This window comes from Protomyctophum bolini (genome assembly GCF_963924005.1).
Source record: "Protomyctophum bolini genome assembly, chromosome: 7".
Classification (NCBI taxonomy): domain Eukaryota; kingdom Metazoa; phylum Chordata; class Actinopteri; order Myctophiformes; family Myctophidae; genus Protomyctophum; species Protomyctophum bolini.
Window position 1 is genome coordinate 16,653,904 of NC_137868.1, and position 23,971 is coordinate 16,677,874.

The window sequence follows — 23,971 nt, forward strand, 5'->3', positions numbered from 1 at the left end:
ATGCCTGTCAACCTCAGCCTGAAGGCACTAGAAGGTCTGAGAGGTCATTTTGACCGTTTTATTATTATTTTGAAGTTGATTATCTTTGCCCATGAAGCTTTCAGAAGGTTCCCCTTCCATGAGCATCATCATCCATCACCATTCTATTATCTTGACATCTGACAAAAATTCTAAATGTGAATTTAAGCACATGCAAATTTAGCTGATTTTACTTCAGACCTTCTAGTGTTAAAAAGTCTAATATCTCCCCTGAGTCATGGGGATGTCCCTTTGGCTTAGTCACAGTGGTTAAGAACTTAAGATGTTGGCTTTCCACACGGGAGACCCAGGTTCGATTCTGGGTGTATTCAGTAGCATGTGTTTGGTCCGCCGTACTTAGTCCGTAACAGTCCGACAGGCATTAGTCCGACACCCTACCCAAAACAGCTTATCACAAAGCAATGGAATGAGCATAATGACAGAAAACTGAACAAACCTGTTGTTGAACAGATACTGAGCCCCTCCCTCCTCAAACCCCCTGTGGCATATACACGTGTACTTCAAAATACATTGAAATAAAGCGAGGAATATGATTATTCTTCCTTTTGAATCATTAGTTTAAACTTAAACGATGCTGTGTCACTATAACCAATGTCCCAGTGTTTGTCCACATGTTTGTCCATAAACAACATGTTTTTTAATGGGCTTGTTTTTATTTTTATCATTTGCAATATGAACTGAGTCACTTGCTTGCAGAAAATGAGTAATGTTTGTTCGTGGCTATGAGCTGTGTCACAAATAATGTAAATAGCTAGAGGATAATATGTAAATAAAAGAGTTTTTGCGGATTTGGCTACGAAGGCTACAAAGTCAAATATTCCAGTTTTGCTCCAAGGATATTTTGAGGTGGACTCAGTTGGACATCAGCATTGAAGATTCAGGATTCAAATAATTCTATTCGTAAGCCTATAGTTCTGTTGATCCCATAGTGACACAGGAATTCTGTTTTCATCAGCCTATATAGTAGTCTATATACTTTGTGAAAACCTGGAGACGGACAATTACAACAATGTACATTAACATTGTTCTTGTGTTAACCATTATGCACCTCTCGAAGGTAAGAAGTCAAAGCCTTGTTGGTATCAGAAAGTCAACTTTTCAGTGGAGTAGAAAAATCTGTTACATTCTTATATGGATTCCTGTGTACCATTGTTGCAGTCCACCACAAAGAATATATATTCACATCATGTATGCCTATGTTATTGGAGATTGATTTTCCAAATGCTGTTCATGTAATTATGATTCAATTGATTCCATTCAGATCCATTCTATCCATCACAAATCTGTTGAACCGGTGTTTAGAGGTGAGATCTTTTTTAATATAGAATAAATTGTTGTATTTGGCCTTCATGGAATAACATTACTACGTGCTTACAGAGAAACATCAGAAGATGAATTATATACTTACTGTAGCTCCCAAATAAGTAACTTGTATCTCATTTTCTTAAGATATTGCTGATGACGATTTGGAAATAAATGAGATAAACAAGGGTGAGTTTACTTAAGCCCCATTCTACTTTGTCGTGTGATGAATAACGGAAATAGTCTACCTACATGCTCACAGTTGCAATGTGACGTGCTGTGAGGTTATAGATCAATTTTGACAATTGCCTATGCACAAAACAGGGATGCCAGCTTGGAAGTGGTTAAGTTGCATTGTACAGCTGTGGATAAATATAGATAGATATAGATATCACTGAATCAAAAAGCAAGTTGTTTTGATCAATGTGTATCTCTGTGTCCTTGATGACACGTACAGGACAGAATTGAAATGTTCCATTTGAAAAACATCATAATTGAACTTCATGACTCACAACAGCAAATGTATTTTTTACTCATTTAGACCTAGATTTGTTTGAAGGTGATATCCTGCAAGCCAACAATGTACAAGTAAGACTTAACATTTGTTGTTCTTTATAAACAATATCTGAAATGTATCAATTTTGTCAGGTAGCTGTTGTTGGTTTTCCTTTTCCTACTGTAATCTTCATTTCTACTCAACATTTAGACTAAAAGAAGGAAAAAAAGGAATGCAGTTTTGGATAGAAATGCTGTTTGGGATCTCCCAGTTCCTTATGTGCTCGAAGAAAGTCTTTGTAAGTTAGCAATACATTCCTCTTGATCCTATTATTGTTTTGTTATTATTTCTAGTATTATTATCGGTATTAAAGGCACAGTGATTGTTTAAAGAGCTCTATATTCATTGTTATATACTGTAGACTCAGGTGTTTCCCTGTCTCTCCAGCTCTTTAGTGAAAAGAAAATACATTTTCAGTTTGGGAAACCAAATTTATACAATAACTCAGGATAAGCAAATTAAACTGGGCAGAATCAACACTGAAACACAATAAAATGCATTGGTCTTACACCTGGACATGTCTGGAGAGATGGGGAGACCATGTTAACTGAACAAACGCTCTACAGCAGGGTGCCCACACTTTATTTTACTTTAAAACTACCTTTTAAAATGACCAGATGAACAAGATCAAGGCTTTGGAATAACGGCAAAGACAAACGCACTTGGAATGGGAAATAGTGGGGGGGGAATGGTCCTCCCATTCTGTATGGAAGTGCAAGTTTTTCGGATTCTTTGCCACGCACATTTTTATATAACTTTGTAATGCTACTGCCGTTTACTCACAACACTCTTGAAAACAAAGCATTGCACTGCAATAGAAATCGTGAAGGGAGCCGTGATGGCAAAAAGAGGCGTTTTGTGATTTTTATTTTTAAAGATCTCTACCTACCTTTTGGGCCCTGCTCTGCAGCAATATCAGAGCATTAACTTAAAATGGAAAGAAAAAAGAAAATAAATAATCACTTCCCTACCTTTAATGGTTTCGAAACTGTAAAGGCATGCATGGATAAAGCTATGACCAACAGTGAACATTTGACTGACAAGATTCATGCATGGTAGATCAGTTGGTTAACCATTCGATATTGTATTTTCCATGAGCACACAGCGGTGGACACAAAAGGGGTCATTCTGCAGGCCTTTGAACATTTCAGGTTGAAATCGTGTGTTGACTTCAAGCCCAGGGTTTCTCAAGAATACTACCTTAGCGTGGAAAAGAATCATGGGTGATACTTTTTTCCCCCTTACACATACATTAACATTATTGACCTTTTCGGGGACCTAGAGCGTCCTCATTTGTCAATTGGTCCATTATAACCCACTCTTCTCTCCATTACAGGTGTGCCGCCTATATTTCCAAACTTATTAAAGGTGGCCAGGAGGTCTCTATTGGTGACGGATGCGGATATCTTGCCGTAGTTGAACATGAGTTTCTCCATGCTTTGGGCTTCTGGCATGAACAGTCCAGATATGACAGAGATGAGCATATCACCATAGTCTATGACAACATTGAAGCAGGTTTGGTTTGACACCTTCATCGACTTGAATGAGATTTGACATCATTACACTATTTACTTTGTTGCATGTAATGTTATCTCGATAATGATTGCCTCCAAACCAATTCAGTCAGAAAAACGTTACAAAACATTGTAACGATACAAGCAATTTAACAGGACTTGTTTCATATGTATAACAATCTCACCTACAGGTCACGAGCACAATTTCAAAAAGGTGTCTAAAAGAACAACAACAACACTTGGGACGCCGTACGATTATACTTCAGTCATGCACTACGGGCCCAAATTCTGGAGCAAAAACAACGGATACACCATTGTAACAAAGCTTCCACAATACCAGAATAAGATTGGTCAGCGTATAGAGATGAGCTCCAATGATGTCCTAAAGTTGAACCGACTATATAACTGTAGTAAGGAATGGCAGATTTCATGCTGTTTTTTTAAATATTTTTTTGTTATCATTTGAGTAGAAAAAGTAACTGAAATTTATTATTTTGCTATTTTATTTATTGATATATTGCTTGATTGCCACAGATACATCCATATCGTTCCTGGAGCATTGTGACTTTAACCATGGTAACGTGTGTGGGATGAGTCACTGCACACACAGCTCATTAGGCTGGAGGAGGATGACGGCAGCTGCTGGAGGGCCTTCCGCTGATCACACCCTCATGGACATCAGTGGGGGTAACAAAACCCAGGGTAAGACCTTCATCTTAAAAAGGTTATCTTTGAAAAACAAAGTAGGGTCACTGTTTTTTTGTTGTTGCTAATAATACCTTCATCTTACAGAGACAGTCACCTTAGTCTCCTCCGGTAAAGCTTTCTGAGTCACAGAGGCGCGCAAGCCTCTCCACCACGACACGGTAGCAGCACACGGAAAGGAGTCGCATTGTTAAATTTCACTTAAAGAATGGAGTGCCATAGTTTTGTACTTTTTCGGTTTTGTGTGTGACTATGGAGTTAACATTATTCCCCCCGGTGTGGTTATAATATTGAAATATGTCTTCCCTGTGTATTTTTTTAGCGGTGCCTAACCGCTCCATTACGCATAAATGTGTGTATGTACAGTATGTACTGTATGTATGTAAGCATGTCTGTATTTGTATGTTTTAGCATGGACAGCTGCAACACCTAAAGTTTGAGTCAAAAGGCCCAATCAAAATACACCACTTTTGTCACACTAAAAGCATCCCCTCTGGATATGAGAGACAGACAGGTGCACATCGACAGATATTTGTAGATTTATAGATATAGGACATTGATATACTAGGACGATAACATTACAAAATGTGTGCATTTGAGAAAAGGGATTTTAATAGCTTAATTGTTCCAACACAAACAACAAAAACCAAAAAAAACATGCATCAACCTCAATACAGTACTAATTCCAACCCCCATTCCCCCTCTTGAAATTTGAACAGGCATTTGTTGAAAATGGTCAAAACTGAAACTTTGTCCACACAGGATACTTTATGCACTTCAGCAGTGCAGCTGGTCAGAAAGGGGATTCTGCATGGCTAGAGACCAAGAAATTCAGACCCAGGAGGACTTGCCACGTCCAGTGTCTCCAGTTCTACTACTATCACAGCGGGAGCCCATCCGACCAGCTCAACATCTGGATCAGAGAGTTCCAGAACGAAGGGGATTCCATGGGAATGCCCCGCCTTATGGGACAGATCGCTTCTGAGAGGGACGAGGAGGAGGAAGACGGGATTAGTTTAGACTGGCAAATTCACTATGTTCCTCTTGATGCCAACAAGACCTTCCAGGTGGAATTCGAGGTGCGCAGAGGAGCAGGTATCTCCTCGGGAGGCATCTCCATCGATGACATCAACCTGTCTGAGACTGAGTGCCCACATCGTGTATGGCAGATCAAGGACTTGGATAAATTGTTGACGACCAGCGATTTCAATACGTACCTGCACAGCCCTCTGACATATTCTCCCGAAGGCTACGCCTACATAGTGACCGTTATTCTCAAAGAACTGTTCTTTGGGGTTTACGTGCAGCTGGTGTCAGGTGATAATGACGACAGGCTTGAGTGGCCATGCCCATGGAGGCAAGTGACTGTTATACTGCTGGACCAGGAGCCTCACATTCAGCAGCAGATGTCTAAACAGATGACCTTTACCACTGATCCGTCAGAAGGTGAGTGTAACATCTGTTATGAGCTGTTTAGGTGCTGTGGGGGGAAATCGTTTGAAATGCAGTGTTATCATTATGGCCATATGATACACCGGGGAAAAAAAATCTGTACATTAAGGGCTCCATTTTTGCCGCCGCCGTTTTCTGTGACGCGGCCCACAATGCAGCCGCTGCCCGCAAATTACGAGTACAGGACCTTGCTTAATGGTATTTTGGTCCAGCGTCACACGCTATCTATTTAGCCGACACCGGTATTTACGCTTAGAGTTGTGGTCATGGGCGGGTTGGCACGCTTTCCCCTAAATTGCTATTTTGGTCACACATTTGGGAAGGCGATAATGGAGTTTAAAAGCACCCGTAAGCCGTGCCAAATTAGTTTGATAGAGCGGTGCGTGCCTCAATGGAGATGTCCAGGCACAGACTAATCAGGCTGCCTCATCTCTCCTTATTCTCCTATTGCATCTCTTTGTAACCTATGCATAATATAACGGGTAATGGAGGTGTTTTAGGGATTTAGAGACTGTGTATTTAGAAAGATTGAAGGAAAATGGAGCCCTATGTCTCAAGCAAATAATGGCTGCAATATTATTTGTCAACTACTGTGTTACAGTCTCTGCTGATATTCTTGTATGTATTTTCCATTTTTTCCAGAGGAATCTGACAACCCTCGTAAAGTTGGAAAACTCAGAAGAGTCAATGGAGAGAGATTGTATGTAAACCCCGGGTTTGGCTATAACTCATTCTTCACCCTCGACCTACTGAGATCTAGAAATTATCTGAAGGGTGGCAGTGCTATTTTCCTCTTGTCAATGCAAGGTATAATAAATTGTTTTTTTTTTTGTTATCAAATGTTTTTTATTTAAGACAAAAAATCACAATAAAACATGTTAACATCATGAATGAAATAAAAGAAAGAAAGAAAACAAAACATATAAAAATAACACATAACATCAAAAGAAAGGAACACAGTTTCCAGTGCGAAGCAACCATCTTCTTTGCGGCCGTTACGCCAGCAAAGAAGACACGAATACGGGTATTATTTAATGGCAATTGGGATACATCGTTTAATAAGAATAGAGATGGAGAGGGTGTAATGTTAATTTGTAGAATAATTGAAAGTTTAGCAGCAACCAAATTCCAAAATGTGAAGACACTCTTATAATAAATTGTTATATTTTAATTTTCAACAGCACAGCTAGCTTTCAGCAATTATAAGTGCTTAGTAGTTTGTTACTAATATTCGATATTGAGTTGATTCCTTACACTAGATCACCACGGGTACCCATATTTTACCTTTAACTTTACCATGTCTTTTAACTGTCTCATTTAACTGTGTTTTATCTCCAGATATTTCAAATCTGCAGAATGAACCCTCACTCCCATGTCCCAAGGTTAAGCCAACCAACTTCACTACAAAGAACCATGCCAATAAGAGCCCATGTGGTGCACAGTAAGTCCACAAACTGCTTCTGGATAACATGAACAACAATTAACTGAGAATATGGCAACTGGTTGTCACACATTTGACATAACGTTGTGTTAACTTGCCCAACACTGGTTTTAATTATTTATTTATTTAGTTTCTTTCTAGTAAGAATTGAGGCTCAAATACCTGCACGTACAGTGGAGTAAGCAATAGGTCTATTGAAGTTAATTAATAGGCGTATTAGCTATGATTCACTGTTTTGCAGTGTTAGGTCAGCTACAGTAGGCTACATACGTGCAGGTATTCAAGCCTCAATTCTTACTGAAAAGAACCCCCATCAAATAAATAATTAAAACCAGTGTTGGGCACGTTAAGCTACATTGTGTGCACATCTTTTGCCTGTATTTAGGCCAGGTGCTGGACGTCACGGTATCAAGGCAAACATAAAGAGAAAGAAGAAACATCCATACACTTGTTTGTAGAGCTCCATAGTAGACGTACTTTATTTAATTGGCAAAACATCTGCAACATTTCGACCCTTTACTTTAGGTCTTCATCAGGCAAATGTTGGCATTTCAATCTGATCATGATCTCATCAATCTGGTCATGAAACACCCAACACGTCAAGCATCTATTAAGATAAATTCTTCCTACTTCCTTCCCCTCATGTGTCAAACCAGTTGGACATGTTGGAACACCTCAATCAGATATGTCATGTCATCATGTACATTTTGTTAAAATGTGCTTTCACATCCTTAGCATTTTAAAATTATTTATGACAAACATCTACAGCACAGCCTATATCATTAAGAAGGAAACAAAACAAAAAGAGATCGGGCTCAATCACAAGACAATGATGGGAATATCGCACGACAATGTTCACCTATAATGACATTCCCAAAATAGGGATGGTACAGTATGTTGAACATATTTAAAGGCTCATCATCAGAAATTTGTAGAAATATTCCAGATATTGTATTTGTTTTTAACAAACTAATTACATAATTATTGTATTTATTTTATTTTATCTCCCAAGTATTCATTGCATCTCCAAATGATATTTTTCCCCCAGTCATCATCGACAGAAGTCTGCATAACACCATTGTGCTTGATAAAGCACCTGCCGCCATTGGACCAGTTCGAGCATCTGAACCATGAAGCTGGTGTCAGTCAGTCCTCCAGTCATCACCGTCTGTGAATTTATTTTTTAGTGAACCTGACTCTGTGACTCATACTTCATCGTACGACGAAGAATTAAGCACAATTGTGCCTCATATATTCTGCTAATATGTCAGTAAAGCTGTGCAAGTTCTATCTATTCCTAGTGAGATGCAGTACAACATTTTCAAAGCAATAAACAAAAAACCAACAAAACAGAACGGCAACATTTCCTCATTGTGTGATCTAATACATGTTTAAAACCAGTTACAGACACTTGGAGGCAAGTCTGATTTAAATTGGCCGTATGTAATGGGAGAGCAGATCTTTAATTTAAGATGTAAAACATTCCACGTGATTGGGGCACTAAAACAAAAGGCTGTTTTTCCCAGTTCTGTGTTTACATTTGGAACCATTAGTGTAAGGTTGACGGGGATAAGATGATTCTTTCCCCTCCATCAGGCGCCCCGGCTGGCAAGGGGGAGGTAGTTTAGAGGCCAGGATTACTGCGTGTTTTTGTGAGGGTACCATTGGTCGGGGGGGTAGGACCAAGGGATTTGGGATTTGTTTATAAACATTTTGGTATTTGTTTATAAACATTTGTGATTTGTTTATAAACATTTGTGATTTGTTTATAAACATTTTGGTATTTGTTTATAAACATTTGTGATTTGTTTATAAACATTTGTGATTTATTTATAAACATTTTGGGATTTGTTTATAAACATTTGGGATTTGTTTACAAACATTTGGGATTTGTTTATAAACATTTGGGATTTGTAAGTCTCATGGGGGGGGTAGGACCACTACCAGTTGACCTGTAGTAAGTCTCATGGTCGGGGGGGTAGGACCAAGGGATTTGGGATTTGTTTATAAACATTTTGGTATTTGTTTATAAACATTTGTGATTTGTTTATAAACATTTGTGATTTGTTTATAAACATTTTGGGATTTGTTTATAAACATTTGGGATTTGTTTATAAACATTTGGGATTTGTTTACAAACATTTGGGATTTGTTTATAAACATTTGGGATTTGTTTATAAACATTTGGGATTTGTAAGTCTCATGGGGGGGGTAGGACCACTACCAGTTTACCTGTAGTAAGTCTCATGGTCGGGGGGGTAGGACCAAGGGATTTGGGATTTGTTTATAAACATTTTGGTATTTGTTTATAAACATTTTGGTATTTGTTTATAAACATTTGTGATTTGTTTATAAACATTTGTGATTTGTTTATAAACATTTTGGGCTCTGTATAATATGTTGCCTAGGGCCTCAAAAGGCCTAGAACCGGCACTGCCTATACCCTAGGGGACACAGTGAGAACATGCAAACTCGCTGGGCGCCCTGATTTAATGGTTCCAAATACCTCTGGGCGGTCAGAGTGTTTAACAAAAAATGAAAAGACTGCAATCAAAAGTTACTGCACCATTACTGCATCAACAAATTATAGTAAAAACTGGTCAAACAAAAATTGTCAAATGATATAAGAGAGATCTACAAGCTCACAGCGACTCTGGGTTGTGAGCTTGCAGATTGTCTATTTGTGGGTTTCCCCAGTTCAAATATGATTATTTTGTGAGGTCACAGCCTGAATTGGCAAAACATCTGCAACATTTCGACGCTTTACTTTAGGTCTTCATCAGGCAAATGTTGGCATTTCAATCTGATCATGATCATGATCTCATCAATCTTGTCATGAAACACCCAACACGTCAAGCATCTATTAAGATAAATTCTTCCTACTTCCTTCCCCTCATGTGTCAAACCAGTTTGACATGTTGGAACAAATGGAACACCATGTCATTTTGTTAAAATGTGCTTTCACATCCTTGTAGCATTTTAAAATGATGACAGGTATAGGTAAAACTCTGTCAGCTGCATAACAGTGATATGGAATATATTTCTCAAAGACAGAGCCATAGGAGAGCATGCATAATCAGACCAAAAGGCCCCAGAACTGAACCTCGAGGGAAGTCACATTTAATGGCAGTCGGGGTCGGGGATGACCAACATCACCCTCCCAGGTGTTTTAGAAGAGGTTACATGCCGGAATTCTGAAGTCCTCTCTTCTGGCACAACGCCATTCCGATTCCCTTATCTAACACTAACCACACACGGTCTCATTTCAAGTTTTCAAATGTATAAAAATGTTGAAAATAGCAGATCTACAAGCTCACAATGTGTTATAGATGCAACACATCATAGATTTCAAATCGCCGAAAAGTAGGGTTGAAGTGATTAATGTATGTTTTGTAATATTAAACCAAATCTAGAATGTAACTAGTAACCAAAGCTGTCAAATAATTGTAGAATAAAAGTAAAATATTTGCCTCTAAGATGTAGTGGAGTAGAAGTAAAAGTATTGGACATTTGAAATACTTAAGTACAAATTCCTCAACATTTTACTTGAGTACAGTACTTTCCACCACCACTGTTTTTTTTAAATGTTATGCAGCCTTGCACACATGACTAAACAACAGTGAATAGAACACAAATTCTCAGCTCTTTTATCCTTCCGAACACTTCTAAAAAGAGACTCTTTGATGAACATCCGGTTTTAAATTAAATGGACAATTGAATAGCAAAACATCTGATGGAATGCTGTCTAGCTTATGGACAAGTAAAAACATTACAACTGTGATTAAATAATATATTATATCACATCATGGAATTGTGTTTAAAATAATCATTACACAAAGACTAGTTACATAAGTTCTTCCCTGACATAATATCTCCTTTGCAACAAATGTATCCCACAAGTTTCTGTACCAACCTAGAGAACTTCTGGACAGATGTTCTCAGATTCTCAGAGATCATTGGTATTGTTAGAAAATACATTATTGTGTAATTTTCTGAATGTTGGTTTTACTCTTCAATAAGTAATATATGTTTTGATATTGGGATTTTGAAGAAAGGTGTATCATAGTAAAATGCACACAGTATCTGATTACAGTTGAGATAATGTGGATAATGCCTTTGACAATATTTATGTGATTGTGACAGTATTAGACACTTTTTTGGCAGTTTGAAATTGTGACCACTTGCTGAGGACAGGCTAAATACAGGCATTTTTGGGTACAGAGCCTGCTTTTAACTAATTCAGATGGCATATGAAAAAGTATATATAATGAAATTAATGTCATAAGAATACACAACTGTATTACATTTAACTTTGCAAATGCTTTTATTTTTATGAATTAATTTATTTTTAACATAAATAAGGCTCTTATGTGTGGGACATGTTTTTCCCACTTTTCCACTCATCTCAAGAATGAGTGAAATATTTTGACAATGCTCATTTGGTATGTCATCCGTACTGTCGTTGGAACTTTGAAACCTGTTTGGGCTATCCAGACAGGTTTAGACTGCAATAGACTGCTTATAAGCACGGCGTACAGAACTGTACCACACAGACCTAAATATTCTGCTGAGCAACAGACAAACATAGTCTACATGAAGGCTTACAACATGGTAATATTAACCTTTAATTAAATGTCATTGAATTCAATTTAATAAATCAAAAAATGAACTACAAAATAGTCTTTAGATCAACTGAATAATCTTGCAGCATAGTTTAATAAAATAACTTTTGATTAACATTATTACTTGAATAACTACTACTATACTACTGCTAATAATAATTATTATTATTAATCATAATTCCATACAGTGTTCCAGTTTTTAAAAGCTATGCCTGACCAAGGGACTGTGAATAGGATGAATACTTTTATACTTCTTGTGCTGTGTTATTCATCATTATCCAGGGTAAGAGTAAAACATTTTTATACACTATTCCGGAAAGGAATTTACATACACTTACTTACTATTATGAAAATAAGCATGTCAATTATTTAAGATCATAAAGAATATACTATATTTTGTGCTTTGTAACAGTTGCTTTATTGACTGACACTAGCTTACAGACTTTTTATAAATCCAGAATGATTTTTAAACTGTATTTCCCAATATGACACTAAATCTGAACATGACAAATGTTGATTTGTTGATTTTATCAAATCTTCCCTCCCCCCCCTCTCAGCCTGAAACAATCCATGGTAAGCTTATATTCATTAACTAAATTACGTTATTTCAGTTGTTGAAATTGGTTTAAATAGGCATACTTTAATTGGATTTTTATTCCAGTCAGCCTACGGCATCTATCTGGTGCTCAGTGTTACATACCGTTGTTTCTGTCAGTTTCACAATGTTGTATCATCTCTCTGTTGCTCTAGATATTGGCGATGGCAAGGACATTACTGAAATCAACGAGGGTAACAAAATGTTAAACAAAATGAAATTCAAATGAACTCAACTGTGTGTGGTGATGTCATCCATTTTCTATGTTCTCGTTACAGGTTTAGACTTAACATTTGGTGACATCAGGGAGGTGAGATTAATATTTCATAAAATCACTAAATACTAAAATAGCAGATCTACAACCTCACAACAACGTATAGCAATGTGATGCCTTTTAAGGTTGTAGATTGGCTTTTTTTGGTCAAAGACAGAGGGAAAAGGCTATACATTAAATTGACACCAATCTGGGAACACATTGGCAAATCACAGGAAAACACAGCGTCCTCTTTGACATGAGTCAACAGTCTGTCTGACACTTTTATATATATATATATATTTTTTTTTCTATATTATTTTACTGCCTTTATTGGATAGTGTACGCCTGTACGGTATGGTGAGAGATGGGGGTGACACGTGGCAAAGGTTGTCATGATCGGGAGTCGAACCTGCGACACGCCGTCAGGCTGGCTTAGCAGCCTAGGTGCCCGGACCGCTACACTAGCCGCCCAGGCCTAGACTAAATTGACAAGTGTCAATGCATGACATTGCGTGTGTGAGATTACAGTTACATAAGATACAGTTATATAAGATAAAGATAAAGGAAACTTTATTGTCCATTGAATTGTCCAAATTAATATTTGGTATATGACAGGCCTACAGTTGTATACAGACAAACTAATCATCCTTCTATCCTAATGGACAGGGGGTTCACAAGCACCGTTTATCCATGCTCCTTCTCCTTCTCCTACCAAACCACTCCGTTAGCACACATCTCTCCATGCAAAAAAACATCTGCACGCCACCCGAATCCAGCTGCACTACACCAGGTGTTCCCAAACTTTTTTGGACCAGGTACCCCTTTTGGGGTAGATATTTTTCCAGGTACCCCCTCATCCTCGCAACACGGATAACAATATATTTACAACCACAAGCAGTGTTTCCTGCAGGAAAAAGCTTTGGCATGGTGCTGGGCACAGGCCGCAATTTTAAATGTAGACGTCTAAATGTAGACGTCTAAATGTATACAGACGTCTAAATGTAGACGTCTAAATGTGTACGTCTAAATGTAGACGTCTAAATGTAGACGTCTAAATGTGTACGTCTTCTCTTAAAGTTATGGGGGTCCCTGGCATATCTTTTCAAATGGGGGTCCACAGGCTAAGTAGTGTCAATTTGGGGGTCCTTGACATGAAAAAGTTTGGGAACCACTGCTTTAAACACTTTAGCACTTTATGAACATGAACAAAATAGATGGGTCCCCCCTGGAACTCCCTCAGGTACCCCTGGGGGTCCCCGGACCCCACTTTGGGAACCACTGCACTACACTACTACTTTTAGACGGAAATAAAAACAAGCAAAACAAACAATAGGGCCACTCAGCCAGGTTGCCAAGTTTGCACTTTCCAAGCAACTGGGTTGCCATATTTGCCATAAAACCAAACAAAAAAACAGTATCGAGTATCGCCCTCCCACTATTGCCTTCTTCCCATTTGCAACGCGTGGCGCTAGGACAATGTAATAAAACACTGAAGTGTCTCTTGTTTTTCTTGATTTCAGAGATATCAGAGAAACACCATCAGTCAACAATGGCCAATCCCAGTGCCCTATGTTCTGACACAGACCCTTGGTAAATATAAAGCTGAACTTGTATACAGTAAAATCCTAAACTATAATTTTGTAATTTTTCACACTCAGTCAGAGTTTATATGTGGCACGGAAGGTTTTACGGTTTCATAATAACCAATAGCAGGTCATTTATTGATCATAATAGTGTGGCAGAATACAAATTGTTTTGTACATCTTATCTAAAAAGTCAAAGCAATAAGTGTAAAAGAGATTCCTGACATTGACTCATTTAATCCTGATATGACTATCCACCTCTACTGCACAACCATGACACCACCTAATGGACCAAATAAGACATGAATGCCAAGGGAATCTGCATGAGAGCCTTTGAACAATTCAGATTGAAGTCATGCATTGATTTCAAGCCCAGGGACTCTGAAGATAACTACATTTCTGTCCAGAGTCTCCAGACGTCACCTGGGTAGGTCTGTCTGTCTGTCTGTCTGTCTGTCTGTCTGTCTGTCTGTCTGTCTGTCTGTCTGTCTGTCTGTCTGTCTGTCTGTCTGTCTGTCTGTCTGTCTGCCTGCCTGCCTGCTCAGTCATAATAACATGAACAGAATTTTTAACATACATGTTTTGTTAGTTGTCAGTTGGCACACACTATATTGTTAATGGGGGTCCCTGTTCATCATTCGTACCAGCTTATGGCCATAATAACAAGTTAAATTAACTTTCTGGCAACAGTGTTGTGAATGCAGGTGTAATTATTTTTTTCTTTTTCCCCTGTTCAGATGTTGGTCCTACATTGGGCAATCAGGCTTTGGTGAAGATGGACAGCCGCTCAGTCTTGGGCCAGGATGTGATACAACATCCATTACTGAACACGAGTTTCTCCATGCTCTGGGCTTTTATCATGAACAGTCCAGACATGACCGAGATGACTACGTGACCATTAACATTACTAACATCAAAGAAGGTTTTATTAACATCTAAAGTTCCTTTTCATTACTCTCACATTTTGCTACACAGTAGAATTAATCTAGTGTTAATTTCGATCCGAAGACTGTAGCTACACTCTTTGGAGTTAAATTAATACTGATTAATTTAATGTATCTGTAATTATCTTATGGTGTGATGATGGATTTGTGTCTCATCTAGGTAAACTGCATAATTTTGCAAAACTAAGTGAAAACAGAAGCAGCACCCAGGGAGTCTCTTATGACTACTACTCAGTGATGCACTATAGTCAGTATTCTTTCTCCAATGGGAATGGGCCCACTATTATCACCAAAGACCCAGAGTTTCAGAATGTGATTGGTCAACGTTTGGAAATGAGCTCCAGCGACGTGCTGAAGCTGAACCGACTCTATCACTGCAGTAAGGACCATATTATTTAAACATAATACAGGTACAAATGTATATTTACAGTGTTCTAAACATTCACAGACCAACCTAATTGTGTCCTATTCTATGCTCTAATGCCTACAGATTCAACCATTGCATTTAAAATGTATTGCGGTTTTTCTAATGTGACCGAATGTGGAATGAGTCGCTGTTTGAGTACAGATGGACGCTGGGAGTGGGTGACATCTGCTGCTGGGGGTCCGAGCTCTGACCACACTAACCTACCTAGTGTCAGGCCTGAAAGTGGTATGTTTTTGACAGAGCTATGTGTGTGGGTGGATGCCTGCCTGCCAGGGTGGGTATGAGCTCGAAAACAGCATGTTTTTTTCACCACCTGTGCGCAACCTAACACACACACAAACATCGGGCCGGCCCCCTGGGCACGTTCCTGGGGGTCTGGATGTGAAAAAGTGAAATAGATCAGGGGTTTTTAACTGATTATGAACCAGGGACCACCACCCTGACTGAGAATTGTAACATCATTTTCAATTAGTTTTAAGTATCCGAAAGATTGATTGAATGTTTACAGTGTTCATTCATTCATTCATTCATATACCTCGGTGTAAACTTTACACTGAGGTGAATGAATGAATCTTTATTTTCGTGTCTTGTCGTTAAGACCCATCCCTTATGGGATTATAAGACACCAACAACATAAATAAACAATATCACGTTCACTTCTCACACAGAAGCTACACCAAGTATTTGGTCAAAACAGAACAGAAATAAGCAAAAACATAAAAATAAAATACATGATACATCACATATAAGTTTTCTTTGTCCGTATGTACCAAGAAGACATTTCCTGTCAAGCCAGAAAAACCCACCTATAGCTGAAGCCATTTGTACACTTAGACGTATTATAACTAAACCCAAGGGCGTCAACTCCGGTAGTGCCTGAGAGCTTAGTCGTTATAGGAACCTTCTGCCCTTGACTAAACCTGATGACACTTTATGTAGTCCAGCAGTAAACGAACCTTCTTTCATTTCAAGGATATGCATTAGGACACACGAATCTCACGATACAATCTTATTTATCTCTGCTACCCCAACCTTAATCTCTCAAGAACAGAACTGTAAATGTACAAATGAACTGAAATGTACAAAACACATGCTAGGACCTTAAGTACCTTAAGAAGACATTTCCTGTCAAGCCAGAAAAACTCACCTATAGCTGAAACCCAAACGTTTAGAAACCTCTGTTCCCTCTGTCCCAATGAACAAAACAATTAGCTGTAAATTATTTAAATTTGTCATTTTTTGAATAGCTTGTTTCCTTTCCTTTTCAGGGGTTCACTCACAAAACTCACAAGATGGTAAGTACAGTTATCTTTTACCTGGCTAAAGAGCAATAATATCTGCAAGGTCCTTGCAGATTGTTTTTCTTTCTATGAAAAATGCAGAAAAACACATGCTAGGACCTTAAAACCCTTAGACTACTAATCCCAATTTTTTTATTTGGGTAACAAATTGGCAAATTTTTAATTCATCATTTTAACATTAATAGAAAGATCTGATGGTTTGAATAGATCGTTTAAATGACAATGACAACCCTAGTGTCTTCTCCGGTATTGCCACCAGATGGCGAGAATGCACCATTATGCTGATTTTGACAAAAATAGAGGAATCTAGGGGAGTCACTTCCGGTTCAACGATCATCAACATCCGGCAGTATCTTGACCCCCTCACTAGAGTGACTCTCGGGGATGCTAAGCTATATGCTATATTTTTTATAACTAAGTCAAATTAACCTCAAATCAACCCCAAAACATCGCAAAATATCACATTTTTGCTCGATGGCGCACGATCACGCGGATTTCGGCCGTTTTTTGGTAGATTACATCCAACATTAGTGATATTAGCGAAAAAATGCTAATTTTTGCTCCGTTGAAGCCCAAATAACTGACAGTCAATACATTCCGTTTCTTCCGTTTATGGCATGTTTATATTTTTCAATTAATTCCGTTTATTCCGGGTTCCGTAGCCTAGGGGCTTAAGAAGACATTTCCTGTCAAGCCAGAAAAAACCACCTATAGCTGAAGCCATTTGTACACTTAGACGTATTATAACTAAACCTGATGACACTTTATGTAGTACAGCAGTAAACAAACCTTTTTTTCATTTCAAGGATATGCATTAGGCGGCGGCCATGGACACACGAATCTCACGATACAATCTTATTTATCTCTATACCCCAACCTTAATCTCTCAAGAACAGAACTGTAAATGTATAAATGAACCCAAACGTTTAGAAACAGTGTATACAGAACCTCTGTTCCCTCTGTCCCAATGAACAAAACAATGTGCTGTAAATTATTTAAATTTGTCATTTTTTTATCCTTAACTTTTTCAGGGGCACACTCACAAAACTCACAAGATGGTAAGTACAGTTTTCGTTTACCTGGCTAAAGAGCAATAATATCGCTGCTCATTTCTTCTAACCCGTTGATGCATATTCTGGTTGAATTACAGACTCAATAAGGTTATAAGAACATAACTGTAGTCTATGAAAAACTCAGTGTAAACGTCCTTGCAGATTGTTTTTCTTTCTATGAAAAATGCAGAAAAACACATGCTAAGACCTTAAGTCCTTATGTGTTTTATTTAAGTAACCTTTTAACTATTTGCTCCATATACAGCCTATGCTATTTTTCTATTTATTCAGTGGTACAAATGTACACATGTTAGCTGTCACAGTGAGTCAAAGGGTAGGACCCAAATGCAGGACAAGAGCAGGAATGTTCAAATAAAATTATTTATTAATGCAAAATGGCGTCAAGCTACAAACAAAACAAATGAGTAGTAGCAGCATGCAGAAATTGCCAAAAATGCAAAGGTTAGCACAAAGCAGTAAACCGAAAGTTCAAACATGAAAACCTTTTGAAGCAGTAAAGTACAAAAATGCAGCCTTTCAGAATTGCAAAAAAACCCAGAGAACCAGGAACCCAGGTACAACACAGGGGACGTATAAGGAAGTATGTTCTGACAGTGGGAGTGTGGAAAGAGTCCAGTCTTATAGACCGATTCAGAAACGGGTCTCATGGTCGCAGGCAACGTATTTCCTGTAGGCGGAGACGACATATCTGCGGTTTCCCCGCACAAGGCTGCTGCTTTATACCTCATACTAAGCATTAAAGTATGAGGTATAAAGTACAGCAGCCATGTGTTCCTAAAACAGAAAGATTAAGACTTATGTATCTTTCAGGACCTTTCACTGCTTTGTCTCAACCATTACTTTATGGCTCTGGTCTCAGCCACTGCGGTAGATATTTTGACATTCCGTATTTATTTATTTTTATGTTGCCACTACTGTTGGAGCAGCCATAAACTACACAGGTTCATCCCGATGTTCTGGGCATCTTTGTAATGTTAAAGGCCTATTCATAGTCTGGATTTTCGGATTTTCAGCTGACCACCGGAGCTGAAATAACGTTGAGCGGCCATACTCTCTGTTTTTACTCACCACCGCTCAACGTTATTTCGCGGTGGTCGCGGTGGTCAGCTCACCACCGAAAATCCAGACTATGAATAGTCTGGTTTAAAAAAACAAAAGCAGGTAAAAGAGTAACGTTTGAGATTCTAACTCCCTTTTCTGTGGAAGTTCTTGACGTCCGACTTCCCAGTAACTGACAATATTGATGCGTCATCATCACGTCATTTACTGCATTGTTTCTCAACTTGTGGTCAATACAATAAATTAAAATACAAATCTTCACTTTCCTACATGCATGGTCAGGGACCACATTCAATACCTTCACGGACCACCAGTGGTCCACAGACCACCAGTTGAAAACTCATAAAATAGATGATATAATTAATAAAATAAAATAAAATAATGCCATATTTATAATAATTATTTAGATGGAGCAAAAGGCCTGCAATGTTTTATGACAATTGATTGATTGATTGATGCAACTAATTTACTTGCAACCATTATCCCCAATGGCAGTTGCAAGCATAGAGTATTAAAAGGATAGAGACTGATCTGGCGCGAAGCTCCACCCCCTCCGCTATTCATGTCAGTGGAAGTTGCTCAGTGGCGCTTTGAAGCAGCCGGAAGGACCGTCTACTTTTTTCGCCGATTCAGCATTTGGGCACCAAATGTTGGTGCCCAAATGCAGAAGTGCAGCTGGGCTTTAACATTGAGTGCTCGGTTGCAATCCATGGGTCCGCCTGCAGTCCTTCCTCTTACCACTAGGGCCCAGCGCTTCAACGTTGGAGTGCCTCACTGGCCCCTTGGTTGCAAGGAGTTGCATTGGTGTGGTTTGAGACCCTAACCCTAAAATATATTAAATGTAAAAGTTTGAGAAACACTGTTCCATTATGCAGGTTACTTCATGCATGCTAGCACAGCCTCTGGCATGGAAGGAGATTCCATCTGGATGCAGACCATGAGGATGAGTCCCAGCAGGACGTGTCATGTCCAGTGTCTCCAGTTCTACTACTACCACAGTGGGAGCTCATCAGACCAGCTCAACATCTGGATCAGAGAGTTCCAGGACCAGTGGGACTCTACAGGAAAACTACGTCTCATGGGACAGATCACTGGTAAGGAGGGATGGACAGACGGACAGATTGATACACAGAAAAACGAATGGACAGACACACGGACAGACAGAATATAAGTATAAATCATGTAACTGCATCGTATACAATTTATATTAAGACAAGGATTACAGTGAGTATTGTAGAACAGGACTCCCAAATAGCCATATAAGCCTCTGCAAAAAATATACATGCTCATCTGTTTTCGTGATGTTATGTCATTTTAGTTTCCTTCTATTCATCCTCTTCTTTCAGGTGCATCCATGCGATGTATTTTAGTTCTTAGGTATTCTATTCATAGTGACTCATAGGAATAGACGTGACAACCAGGTATAGTCTGGTGACCACCGGAAAGATGGGTGACAGCCGGAATGTAGACGCCCCCCCGGCTGACCGGGTTACCCGGGAGCAGTAGGGGTTGGCCCAGCCTATATCTTACATGAGGAAGAAGCCCAAATAAACCTCAGTGAGGCCTTTAGGAGGGCCATTCAAGCCGCAAGCGTAGCCTGCAGCACCACCGTTGCCCAGGTGGAGCCTGCAGAATCATTGCGGCTCAAGAATCTACCACTACTGAATGAAGTGTCTGGTGCTGGGAGTCTGGTACAACGCACAGGTCCTGGACCTGGTGTGAGCAGGAGTGGACCTGGTGAGAGCCTAGTCCTTCCATGCGCCAGATTGGTCTACCTCCCAGTCCCGGCAGAGTAGTTCCGGAGCGGCGGATTGTGTGGCCCTGGTCTTTCCCTATTCAATAGGGAAAGACCAGGCCCACACAATCTGCACACAGTTTGGGAAACCCTGCCCTATTGGGTCTGATCGAGGGTCACCTGAGTGAGGGGTATGATGTTCGCGAGATCCGAAACCCTATCAGGGTGTTGATGCACTTTCCCTATATCTGCTATCTTATGCACACAGGTTTAGGACAACGGAAAGCGCCTCTTCAAACCACCCGTAATGCGAATACGTTTGATAAAAGAATGGGCTCCTGATTTGGAGCTGCCTCGATGACGCACAATATTGCAGAACATTCACAGCTCAAAGGTCTCATTCTGTCTTAACCGATTGAATGCGGGAGCTGGATATTCACGTGGTTCGATTCCCAGTGGTCCGATGCGGGAACGGGAGATTTACGTTAACTGCATGTTTTTATTGATTACTTTCATTCACCTTTCTATGCGCCCGGACATCGGCATTGTATAACGTCTGCAACACACATGGAGTCATGGACAGATGCATGTTTCCTTCTTCATATTATGAACTAACAAACGAATCACAATATCGAGGGACCGCCATGAAATCAGTGGCCGCTGGCCGGGTCTTCCGTTGGGGAGCGGAGCACCACCACTGATCACCATAGCCGTCTTTGCCAGCAATCACTATACCTCGGTTGTGTGTTTTATTAATTATAATTGCAGTGATAAGACCGCAATGAGAATGAATGCGTCAGGGACGTCATCGACCCGGTTGTAATGTATAACGAATACACATTTCCTCATCCGATCCTAAACCGTTGTGTTCTGTGGAAGCTATTTCCCCTTCCTCTTCGAGTTGCTCTTTTCCATCGCTCCTGCTTCAAAGAGGGTGTCTGTCCGGAGAGGGCTTTGCCCAGACATGTTTCCCTCCTAGCTTGCAAGTTGCAAATCAGTGAAATCACTACCATCGCCGATCCAGTAATGCATCTCACTATAGTTCTGAAACGATCGGTGGAATGGGTTTGTAGCCTACAGATAAAGACTTTTGCTGCCCCCCCCTGTTACTGCGATCGAGACAATGAAAGCAGACATGTGAGATGATTAGGCGAGGCGCGCATCATCATCATCCTCATGAAACCAGAGTTATGAAGGTTTAAAGTCACAGACATTGACAGGCAGATATAAAAATGAACACAAATAAATTAATATCCTATACATACTATACACCGAATGAAAGCCCTGTCAGTAATTGGTTATTGAATGCAGCTTGCGCCCACCAGAGAGAACTTTAGAGAAGGCATGGACCTGAACAACTAAATATTCACAAAATAAGGCCTATAGTGACATGTACACACTATATACCGTATGAAACAGAAGACTCTCTACTTTCATAAGAAAAAAACTAATAATATAAATCACACCCCTGTGAAGTGAGCAATGCAACTGTTGCAACAAATACTGTTGCAATTACATCCTTTATGATTGTGGAACTCCTTCCTCCAGGTTCACCAACATCTCATTGGCAGCTCCACCATGTTCCTCTAAATGCCAACAAGACCTTCCAAGTGGAGTTTCAGGCACAGAAAGGAGCAGGTAACTCTTCAGGAGGCTTCTCCATAGATGACATCAACCTCTCCGAGACGGAGTGTCCACATGTGACCTGGCAGATGAATGACATTGAGCAGGTTTTGTCCAACAGTCCCGACGACTATACCTTCTTTTATGGTCCAAAGCAGTATTCCAGTGAAGGCTATGCATACCAGGTTGTAGCAGTACTTCTCAGAAATTACGCATATATCGGACTGTTTGTGCGTTTGGTGTCCGGTGAGAACGATGACCAGCTGGAATGGCCCTGTGCATGGAAGCAGGTGACTTTTCAGTTGCTGGATCAGAACCCCAATATCCAGTTGCAGATGACCAAGCAGAGGAGCTTTGTTAATGATGCCAATGAAACTGAGAGTGATGGTGAGTTTGAGGGACTGATTTGTTCTGAAAACCTAGCTGTTGCTTGACATCTTCAACAGTATTTTCTTGTGGGTTGTTTACCATTTCTACCTGTCATCTGTAAACAGGTACTTATACTTGGGGCAACCCTCGTCAAAATGGTGTAGTGGTGACAGGGGAGAACAATGAGACATATTTTGCCAACCCATTGTATGGCATATTGTTCTTTGCCAGTCTGAGTTCAATGAGAGAGAGAGACTTCCTGAAGGGGGGAAATGTGGTTTTCCATATCGATTTCCAAGGTAGGCACACTGACTACTAGGCAAACATTTCACCTTGAAAGTTGACCATATAACCAGATGAATGAATTATGATTCTATACTTTACATTGATACTTGTATGAGTTGGAACCACTGGAAAGAATATTTTTTCTTCTCTTCTAGATATTTCTCCTCTTGTTAATGGCAGTGATCTTCCATGTCCAAAACTACAGCCAGCAAAGATTTCACATCCTCCGGATACTCTTAACAATCCATGTGCCGCACAGTAGGACAATATATCTGATTATTATGGGGATAAATGATGGTGGCCTATTGAAAGACGAGTACAATTTAGCACTACATTGCTAAGTACTGCAATTCATTTATCACTCAGTTTCACACACAATTATTCTCTGCAATCCATCCAAGTTGACAACTATGATAAAAAATGCTGCTATTACCCTATTGTTTGAAGACTACAGTACGTTGTTTTTCCAATGGAAATATCCCAAAAACGTGGTCGTATTATAATCGAGGACTAGACAATTTGACATTCAGTGTTCTTTTTCCACAAATGGGTCTTGGAAAAATTTGGGTCGTCTTATAATCATTCATCTTATATTCTGCGCAATACGGCACTGTATTACTGAACACATCCTTTATTTCAATACGGTACTGTATTACAGAACACATCCTTTCTTTCAATACGGTACTGTATTACTGAACACATCCTTTATTTCAATACGGTACTGTATTACTGAACACATCCTTTATTTCAATACAGTACTGTATTACTGAACACATCCTTTATTTCAATACGGTACTGTATTACTGAACACATCCTTTATTTCAATACAGTACTGTATTACTGAACACATCCTTTATTTCAATACAGTACTGTATTACTGAACACATCCTTTATTTCAATACAGTACTGTATTACTGAACACATCCTTTGCAATGTAAGACTACTGATTGTAGATGTTACTGTAAAGTCGCTCTGGATTTAGAGCGTCTGCTAAATGCCTAAATTGTAAATTGTTGTTGTTCCCTAGGGTGACGACAACCCCACCTCCAACCACCCCACCTCCAACCACCCCACCTCCACCTACTCCACC

The 23,971-nt window shown here is 39.4% G+C and overlaps 1 protein-coding gene across 1 annotated transcript; it reads left to right on the top strand.

Annotated features, from left to right (window-relative positions):
* Nucleotides 1–23,143, top strand: LOC308318582 (meprin A subunit beta-like; the record flags this gene model as incomplete). The annotated part of the gene is made up of 12 exons (XM_080768198.1): nucleotides 1–34; nucleotides 3,003–3,120; nucleotides 3,234–3,412; nucleotides 4,879–5,562; nucleotides 14,366–14,492; nucleotides 14,803–14,987; nucleotides 15,170–15,388; nucleotides 15,500–15,661; nucleotides 19,745–19,963; nucleotides 22,153–22,614; nucleotides 22,722–22,895; nucleotides 23,037–23,143. The coding sequence occupies 12 exons, from the start codon at nucleotides 1–3 to the stop codon at nucleotides 23,141–23,143; spliced, it is 2,670 nt and encodes an 889-aa protein (XP_080624324.1).
* Between the last annotated feature and the right edge of the window lie 828 nt (nucleotides 23,144–23,971).